Consider the following 10,089-nt stretch of genomic DNA (forward strand, 5'->3'; position numbering starts at 1 on the left):
AGTTTGCAAGAGGGTGTCATAGAATTGGTCTTTCAGACCATCTGGTAGCCCCGTTTGAGGTGCATAGGCTGAGATGACAGTAGCTAATCTATGATGAAGCACTAGTCTAATCTTAAGTACTCTGTCACTTACTCTAACTACCTCGATTACCTTATCCACCCATTCCTACGCCCCAGACCCCGTCAGTGTTCCGTGCCCAGAAAATCTTGTACCTGGGTTCTTTGCCTGTGAGGAACCTCGCAGAATCTCTTCTCCATCTTACTTCCTGGATGCAGCACATATCTACGCGTCTCCGTTCAAGCATCTCAACAATTTCACCAGATCTACCTTTCAGAGTGCCAATCCTAACAGTATGGGTGTTGGGGGTGTGGGCCTGTAGCCTGGGAAGGGGAAAAGCAGTGTCGTGTGCATAATATACATAAGTGTGTATATGACTATGTATATGCGTGTGTGCGTCCTTATCTTGACATTGGGAAATAATTACGAAAAGTGTCACCATCATACTAGCAGTCTGATTTGGAAACATGTCCAGTCTTGGATAAATATTACCTTGCTTGGAAACAGTTGAGGGTTGATAAAAGGAAACAAATTCAGCTATAAAAAAGTCTGAATTCTGTGATCCATGGGATCATGGAAAAGCAATGATGATTTGCAACTGAATGCTCACTTTCAAACATGTCTATATTCTTACAGAAACACAAGATATTACAGATCAAAGTAAATTAGATGCTTTAAATGTAAGTACAAGTTATTCTGTTTTTTGTTTTCTTTTTTGTTACATCATTCTATGCCAACATGATGAAAGTCCATACAAGTTTAGCTATTTTTGTATATGAATTGAGGAGGTGACACATAGAAAATATCCATGCCAGTGACATGTAGAGAGCACAACACACAAAAGGCACTTATGCCATTGACACATAGTAAGCAACCCATGCCAATGACATGTAAGTGGCACCTGTGCCAGTGACACATAAAAGGCTCCTGTGCCAGTGACATATGTAAGACACATACAAAACACCCAGGACTCTCTATGGAGTGGTTGGCATCCAGCCATAGAAACCAAGCCAAAACAGCTTACCAGTTCTAATCAAACCATCTATTCCATGCCGGCATGAAAAACAAGACACTAAATGATGATGATGTTGATGAACCTAAGATCCAGAGTAGTTCAAGAATGTAGGAACAATATGAAATGTCCATCCATAATTTATTAGATTTAAACTAAAAAGTTATTTTATTATTTTAGGTAACTCAAGGATTTTAATTTGTCTATATTTACTTTACTGAAAAATCTTTCTTTTACTATATAAAGAGGTGGTTAAATATATAAAAAAAATGTATTTGCATCTTTTGAACATTTTTTTTTTTTTTGTTATTCTGCCTCCCTTTAGCGGTATTTCGTCTGTCTTTACGTTCTGAGTTCAAGTTCTGCCAAGGTCAACTTTGCCTTTCATCTTTTTGGGGTCGATAAATTAAGTACCAGTTGCGTACTGAGGTCAGTCTAATCGACTGGCCCCCTCCCCCTAAATTTCAGGCCTTGTGCCTTGAGTAGAAATGATTACCTTGCTTCCCTGTCACACTCTAACCTTTTATCATCTGATACTGGATCACCTCCTCCAATGTCCCCTCCGTTGTAGCAAGACACCTGTTTCTGCCTTTCTGTGTCTTTGTCACCCTCTAACCTTTCATCCTCTGGCACTAGTTCTCAAATGCCCCTGCCCCTCTCATAATTCCTTGTCTTGAGAGTTACTTGGTGACCCTGCTAGTGCTGGTGCCACGTAAAAAGCATCCAGCTGTAAAAATCAGGTCAAAACTAACTTCACCTGTGCTGGTGCCACATAAAAAGCACTCAGTCTAATCTGCAGTGTTGTTGGTGTTAGGAAGGGTTCCAGCCATCAAAACCCTGCCAAAACAGACAGAGTAGCATAGGGTAGTTTTTCTACCTGGCCAGTTCCTGTGAACTGCCCTACCCATGCATGGATGGAAAACAGACATTAAACGATGATGACGACGACAACTTCATGCAAGTTTGCTTACCACCATTTCAGGTTCAGTCTCAGGCCAACCCAAACCCTTGTGAGTGGATTTGGTTGATGAAAACCCATCATGTATGTGTGTATGTTTGCTTGTATGTATGTAACTTGTAATATATTCCACTCAGCTGAGGGATCTTGAGAGTACTTGGTGACCTCACTATTGATAGTGCCACAAAAAAAAAAAGACAGTGCACTCAGTGAGTGTGTGTGTATATATATATACAAAGCTATTCTGATTATATGTCTGTGCACACGTTTGAATGTGCCAGAGGGTTTGCAAATCCAATGGGGGTCTTAAAAGACATGTTAGGATCCACAATGAGCAGAACTTACTTGCAGGTATTGGTAGTGCAAATCAGAGGTGCAATCTGTGTGGGTGTTTTTTCAAAACACTGTCTGGTTTAAAAAGCCACATCAGACGCCATGAAAGGGCTAAGGTGTAGGTGCAGGAGGTGGTCAAACTCTGTTTAAGGAGTAGACAACCACCATATATACTAAAGTAAGCACATAAATGTGAAACAAGGTGGGGGAAAATAGTACTCAAATACCAGAAGTAGAGTAATATGCTTTATTATTATCAAAGCTGCAAAAACATCATAGCTACTCAGAGTTTCATGTTTCCATTCATCAGACAGTTTAGATTCTCAATCTAAACAGTCCAACGAACGGTAAAGTGAAACTCTGTGTAGCAGGTTATTGTGATATTTTTGCAGTTTTAATAACAATAAAGTATATAGTGTATATGCAAACTATATAAAAAAAAAAGAGTAGAGCTTACTTATTCACTCGAAAACTGAAGTTTCACTCCATTGATACTCAGTATAATTCTTTACACTGTCTTCAAGGCAACTGATGAATAATACAAGTTCTCAATAGTTACATAACTCTTTCAGTTGTTGAGTGTGACTGCTTGACATTAACTAGCTGGCCCATTGTATATCTAGAACCACATCATCCTTCACGAGTGTAATTTGAAAGAAATTTACTTTTTTCTTGTGGAAGCAGTATCCAGTTTCTAGTACACTTTCACAAATGTTCTTGTAAGGCATTATAATTTTGACTGCAAGCTGGACTATTAAGGCATTATCAATTCTTTCAAATCCCTCTGATTGCTAACCTGAGTTCCTGTCAAGTTACTGTCTAAAACCAGCGATTAATTCAAAGATTTGGGAACTGGTTATGCTTAATAATAATGGATGAATTGCTAAAGCTAACGCTTCCACTGTTTCTCCCCACTGGCAAAGTCAGTTTCTCTAAAGTGAGTTCAAGTGCCTCCCCCCCTCCCCAAATATACTACAATACATGTGGAATATTTTTTGTTTCATAAGATTGGTTATGTTGTATGTGCCTTCTTATAAATATATTTAATATAATTCATCTTGGACTGTGTTTGAGTGATACTTTGGTTTTATACACTTGTCAGTAAACATACAAAACAGAATGCTGGTGTAGCATTTTGATGGTGGATTTGACTCGCTTCTATTGCCTATACTGTTATAGCTAACTTTGGTAGTTGCCAGAAATATTCTAACATTTACCCTACTTGTATGGAATGCTATATTATCCATGATAAAGGAAGACCTGACTTAGAACAAAACTCACTGGAATGCCTTCCTGCAACCATTTAGATATTCAAGCCATAATCAATCATACCCATCTCAGAGGGTCTGCATAGAGGTTTGGAACTCCCTTTCTTCTGACTATGCTCATTGTTAATAGTTCCAGGGTTAAATCCAAACTTTATTCAGAACCATCCTAAACAATCTAACTTTAACCCATTACCTCTCGTAGTTCTATTAACTGGAATTCTTTTTATGAAACTTTGATTTCTAGCATGAAACAGCCTTAGAAACATGCTGGAATGATCAAAATAACATTTCAGAATAACATTTTAAATAGAAATAAGCGAGATATTGGGTGAAAAATTAGCAAACCTCATTTGAATATCAGAGAAATATACCTAGTAGATATAGCAAAAAGGTTAGATATGTGTAAATATTGACAGATAATTACGAAATTTGTAATTTTTAAGTGATCTCATACGAGATCACTGGTAGGTAATGGGTTAATGGAATTAAGAGTAATACTCATACTAAATAGTGGAATAAACTAGATGATTCTGACAAGCATTAGTTAAAAAAGTATCAAAAATGACATTTATATATATATATCTGCATCAAGTATTCATGTTAATGTTTGATTTATATGTTATTCACGCCAGAAGAGTTGGGAAAAAGTAATATACATATTTAAGGGGCAATTCTCAAATATTTCATTCATTAAAATATCACAAAAATTATTTCTAGAAATTGAAGTAATAATGAGATTTTACTTTATTAGGTTTGTAAATAATGTTATTTCTATTCTCTTTTTCAGGAATTAAAATCGCTACTGAAAATACCTCTAATCACAGCAGATAAAAAAATAACCACTAATTGGTCACTACCTAAGAACGTTTTAACAAAAATTAACACATATTGGTCTAACAACACATCAAATCATTCAATTCAATGATCAAAATTTATTTTATATCTAATGAAATTTGGTTATATTTTGATTAAGCAAATTAAAATAAATTTTTTCGACTTTAGTGAGTTTAGAGATTTCTTATGGACGTTGTCAGTAGAGAGAGATACAATAGAACTGTTAGCTTTAACAATTAATCCTTTACTATTAAGCATAACCAGTTCCCAAATCTTTGAATTAATCACTGGGTTTTAGACAGTAACTTGATAGGAACTCTTGTTGATCTTAAAGCAGCAATACTTATGTCAGTGGGACCTGGTCATGAACTCTTTCAGAAGGAAAACACGATCTGGTGGAAACTGAAGAATATAGAGAAGTGGCACAAATATTTCCCTGCTGGATTTATTATATTCTCCATGTACTCGGGATCTAGAGTTTTCAGTTGTGCATGTTTTCTTTGGGAGGTTTTTTTTTTTGGTGGGGGAGGGGATGGAACAGCAGTTAACCCTTTCATTACTAACCTGGCCGTAGCCGGCCGAGAGTACCCATTGTTATTTAAATGTAAATTTGAACCCAAATCTCGTTAGTACATTCATTAAAACACCTGATTTCACTTTGCAAACAGTTGAGTTATCGTCTCCAACATTGTTTGGCGTGACATTTGAACTCAGTGAATTTTGGAAGATTTTTTTCCACATTTTTTGCGGCGTTAATTTTTTTCAACTTTGAAGATGGAGAAGAGTTTCATGCTATCAAGCAGTGATTCCGAATTTGAAGGTTTTTCAACAGAAGATATGGAGATATCGAAGAAAAGAATGAATGAGCTACAAAAGCACGTGGTGAACGATAATAAATTGGATATTTCTGTATCCGAAACTGAAAGCAGCGACGGCGACAGCGAGGATGATTTTTACACCAGAATGGAGTAAAGATTTTTAAAATATTTTTATTAACAATTTTTCTGAGGAGACAGGGTCTACCCATAGTCTTTCTCAGGAAGCGAAACCTTTAGACTTCTTTTTCATGCTTGTTTGAAATAATTACTGCGTAAACAAACCGGAAAAAAAAGATAGCTTGTGGTTTCCTGCAACTGTAGATGAAATACGGGCATTTTTTGCCATAAATATTATTATGGGTATTAGACAGTTACCCAGAATAACAAATTACTGGAGCGATCAATATATTTCCAGTATTATGAATGAGTATGATTCGTGAAGCTGAACCAATATTTATATGTGAGAGACACTAGCAGTACCCCAGTTGGAGAACTTTGAGACAAAAATTATGCAATAGAATTGATTAAGAACCCTTTCTTTAATTATGTTCCAAATATCACATTAATATGTTGATAAATAAAAAAGTTACAGGTGTTTAATGAGACTAGTCTAAATACATGATTATTTTAGAATTTAATTGAAACTCATGAGGAGTGTATTTTGGTCAGAAATATAGTAACGAAAGGGTTAAATTTATCCTTGAGAAATGTTGATTGCATAAAGAAAATGTTTATGAAGACTGCACAATTGGAGGACAACTAGACCAGATTTCATTTAGATACTGTGGGATTTTCCCAAAATTTAATTCGTATTTCTGAACATCACCAGCAGATGATCACGAGTTTAGTAAGTCGCTATAATAATTTTGTCCACTCAGTTCTTACAATGATATTTTAACCACATCTTAAATGATAACATGATAATGGATGTGTCTCCTACTGTTGAAATATGGACTTGGTGTTCCTGTCACTGAACACAAGAGTAGAAAACTTACTTGAGAGTGCATTCTCAATAAAATTCTAATAGCAAAACTTACAATGGAGGTCATCTTGTGAAAGTTGATGCTCACTTGAAGCAATTTAAGTCATCTAATACTAGATGATTTGAAGTTCTTTACAACCAATTCTATGAGAACATGGAAACTTCAATAGCTTCTCTTTAATGAGTGATTTTTTTTTCCTGGTTCAAGTATGTATTAAACATTTAATTTAAGCTATATCAACTCTCATCAAGAATTTGAAAAGGTTGTCTCTCGGCCTTACCAATCTCAGGGCTTATGTCATCAAGCAATTTTTATCTTAATATTAGGTACTTCTAGGACAAGGTGTCTTAAAGGAAAACTACTCAATCTGTGAAACTCAAATCACTCAGTTATATAATGTTGAGCATTTACATAACTCCTAGAATGTCAATATGCTACAGATGTAATCACATGGGGAACATTATTCATAATTGTTTGAAAGATAGGAATTTTTGCCACAGCTTATCAAGAGTTTTTAATCAATCAATCAAAAAAATTATTAGTGGATATCCATTTTCCAGTCTTGAACAGGGAATACAATGTGGCAATTAATGTCATCATAATAGTGAAGACACGTGGCTTAATGGTTAGGGGTATTCAGCTTGTAATCATGAGTTCAGTTCCTGGCAACACGTGTCCACGTTGCTTGTCCACTGAGCTGGCAAAAATGAGTAGTACTTGAATTTCAAAGGGTCAGCCTAGTCACACTGAATCTCCCTGAGAACTACGTTAGGAGTACATGTGTTTGTGGAGTGTTCAGCCACTTGCACCGGGTCAACTGGATCCCTCATTGTCATAACCAGCAGAGTGCCAGTAAAATGGTTAGACTGAAACATTTAGGAAGGATGGGTGAGACAGCTACTGGGATTCTTGAGGATGGATATCAATTAAAGATGGAGAAATACAAAATATTTAAAATCAACTGAACTTCATCCCATTTGTGATGTATTCATTAGGATTCTTCATGAAGGAGGAGAGACTGCAGAAGCAGTCAATAAGTTGTATGCTTTGAAATGCAATCAAGGAAACCACTTTCTCTGTAAAGTGGTTGGCATTAGGAAGGGCATCCAGCCTTAGAAACCAAGCCAAAACAGACTATGGAACCTGGTGTGGCCCTGGCCTTGTCAGTTCCTGTCAAGCCATCCCACCCATGCCAGCATGGAAAACAGACGTTAAATGATGATGAAATGAAAGTTGAGGAGAATGTGGAACTTGTCTCGTGTAGATGAGTCTCAGTATGCTAAACTGAAAAGAGATATATTTTTTTTATTTTGAAAAATCTTTTTTAAAACAAGTTTTTCCTAATATACTTTCAATTTCTTGCTTGATGATTTCCTTTACAGTTTTAAAACTCTTCATCTTGTTCAATTCTTGTATGCTAGAAAACAACATGATTTTGAACTTTTATCACCTGTTCTGAGCTAACCATCCCATGGTTAGACCCTTTAATAATCTCCAAAATAACAAGTACGTCATTTAATAAATTTATTTAATCAAGCTTTAAGAATCTATTAGTTCACAAAGTATGTCTTTAATGAAAAAAAATTTCCTATAAATTAGACTATCATATTTTGGCAGCAAATACTCCTTCTTCTATTTGTGTATCCCATTTCTCAATCTGAAAAAGAAAGAAAAAAATATACAGATATACCAACACACACGAGATTGAAACATATCCGACCTCACACACTTCTCATGAGGAATTCTGGAAGGAGCTTCGTGAGACCACTACTACGTCACTTCCAGAAAAAAAAAAAGAAAAAAAGAAAAGCCGTTAGTAAACAGTTTATGGCATAGACTCCATCTAAGAAGATCTGAAGAAGGAATTGTATTCCGAAATATCATCGGACTATGGATAACTAAATTACAACAAATATATAGTCCATTTTTTTATATTATTGTGCATTGTTGTATCATTGAAAACTTTTATTCTTTATATACCAGAGTTAATAAAATAAGTTATATATGCAGGCATGGCTGTGTGGTTTAGAAGCTTGCTTCCCAACCACTGTGGTTTGGGATTCAACCCCACAATACACTACCTTTGACAGTGTTTTCTGTTATAGCCCTTGGCTGACCAACACCTTGTGAGTGAATTTGGTACACAGAAACTAAAAGAAGCCAATCATGTGTGTGTGTGTGTGCACGTGTCTGCTCTTGACATCACGTGATGCTTGTAAACGAGTGTCACCAACATACAAACAGTATTGTTTGTTTCCAGTCTTCCATGAAAAACGTTCATGGAGGAAATATTACCTTGCTTGGAAACTGGTGAGGGTTGGTGATAAGGTTATCAAACCATAGCAAATCTGCCTCAATGAACCCCATCCAAACCATACAAGCATAGAAAAGTAGATACTAAAATAATGATGTAGTTTTTTTTTTTTTTTTTTTTTTTTTTTTTTGATCACATATTTGCAAGAAAAAAAATATATACATACCCAAGCATTTGGGCAAATGGACTTGAAAACTCTCTTGAAGTAATCACATGGTTCATAGTCTTCTCCCTTGATTTTGTGACATCTGTGATAGTCTACATAGTTCTGCCAGCAATTTCTGTTGAAAAATATTAAAACACAAGCAATAAGAAAACAGTGTGATGCAAAGACATTTGTTTTCAGAAACTGGAATAAGTGATACTGAAATACTAGCAATTATTTCTACACTTGAGTACTGAATCACCATGAACCATTTAACATTTAAACCAAATATTCTACTTCTTTTATGTTAAACCGGCCAGATCAAGCCTTTCACACCTACCCTACAATGTTATTCTAAGAGTAAACAATCATGTCATTAAATTCCCAAAGCTATGAGATAATATGTAATTACTTCATAGTAATGTGAATAAATAAGCATCACATTTTACTGAGTAATCTGAATAGTAAAGAATTAAGCATTCAGCTATGAAATAGAACGACTGGTTTTGTGTATAAGGCAAACTGAAGCTATATCAATTATGTGCTCCATATATATGTTGTCAAATATTATTCCTGTTTTATGTTCAAACTATTCAGATTCAACCTCTCATATCCACTCTACAATGTCATTCTAAAAATAAACAATCACATTACCAAAATCTCAAAGCTACAAAATTGTACATGATTAATTCAAAACAATGTGAATAAATAAGCATTATATTTGACAGAGTGATCTGGATGTCAAAGGATTAAATGAAAACTATCGACCAACTTAGATTAACACTCACATATTTCCTTTCAATATTAATTTTGTAAACAGAACCTTTGCTCAATCTTTGCTTAATGAAAATTATTTACATAGACAAATTTTAGCTTACCTGGTTTGATTCTGGTTAGGAAACCTTGCATCAAATGGAGCAGTTTGAAGCTTTACTTCTTCAGCCATGTTGACTGGTAAACTATAATTAAAAAGATTAAAAAACAAGGTAGTTTTGGTGAAGCATTACATGGCGTAACTTAAACAAACAGGAAACAACTTCTATCTCATTCCAGGGTGAAAAACTAGAGGTAGTCGATAGCTTCCGCTATCTGGGCGACCAAGTTAATAGTGGGGGTGGGTGCGCTGAAAGTGTAGCTGCTAGAATAAGAATAGCCTGGGCAAAGTTTAGAGAGCTCTTACCCCTGCTGGCGACAAAGGGACTCTCACTCAGAGTAAAAGGCAGACTGTATGACGCATGCGTACGAACAACCATGCTACATGGCAGTGAAACATGGGCTGTAACTGCTGAGGACATACGTAAGCTCGCAAGGAATGAAGCCAGTATGCTCCGTTGGATGTGTAATGTCAATGTGAATACCCGTCAGAG

The 10,089-nt window shown here is 35.7% G+C and overlaps 2 protein-coding genes across 2 annotated transcripts in view; one reads left to right on the top strand and one right to left on the bottom strand.

Moving 5' to 3' along the window:
* The window catches only part of LOC106875275 (uncharacterized), a 43,901-nt gene extending 39,442 nt beyond the window's left edge, over positions 1 to 4,459 (top strand). Inside the window, exon 15 of the mRNA XM_052966788.1 lies at positions 4,416 to 4,459. Within this exon, the coding sequence (XP_052822748.1) occupies positions 4,416 to 4,459 (44 nt within the window). The remainder of the gene's footprint in view (positions 1 to 4,415) is intronic.
* A 3,315-nt stretch (positions 4,460 to 7,774) lies between these two features.
* The window catches only part of LOC106875277 (cytochrome c oxidase subunit 6B1), an 11,736-nt gene continuing 9,421 nt past the window's right edge, over positions 7,775 to 10,089 (bottom strand). Inside the window, exons 2-4 of the mRNA XM_014923363.2 lie at positions 9,601 to 9,681; positions 8,744 to 8,858; positions 7,775 to 7,920 (exon numbers count right to left, since the gene is read on the bottom strand). Of these exons, the coding sequence (XP_014778849.1) occupies positions 7,867 to 7,920; positions 8,744 to 8,858; positions 9,601 to 9,668 (237 nt within the window). The 5' untranslated portion in view covers positions 9,669 to 9,681 and the 3' untranslated portion in view covers positions 7,775 to 7,866. The remainder of the gene's footprint in view (positions 7,921 to 8,743; positions 8,859 to 9,600; positions 9,682 to 10,089) is intronic.

This window comes from Octopus bimaculoides, chromosome 1 (assembly GCF_001194135.2).
Source record: "Octopus bimaculoides isolate UCB-OBI-ISO-001 chromosome 1, ASM119413v2, whole genome shotgun sequence".
Classification (NCBI taxonomy): domain Eukaryota; kingdom Metazoa; phylum Mollusca; class Cephalopoda; order Octopoda; family Octopodidae; genus Octopus; species Octopus bimaculoides.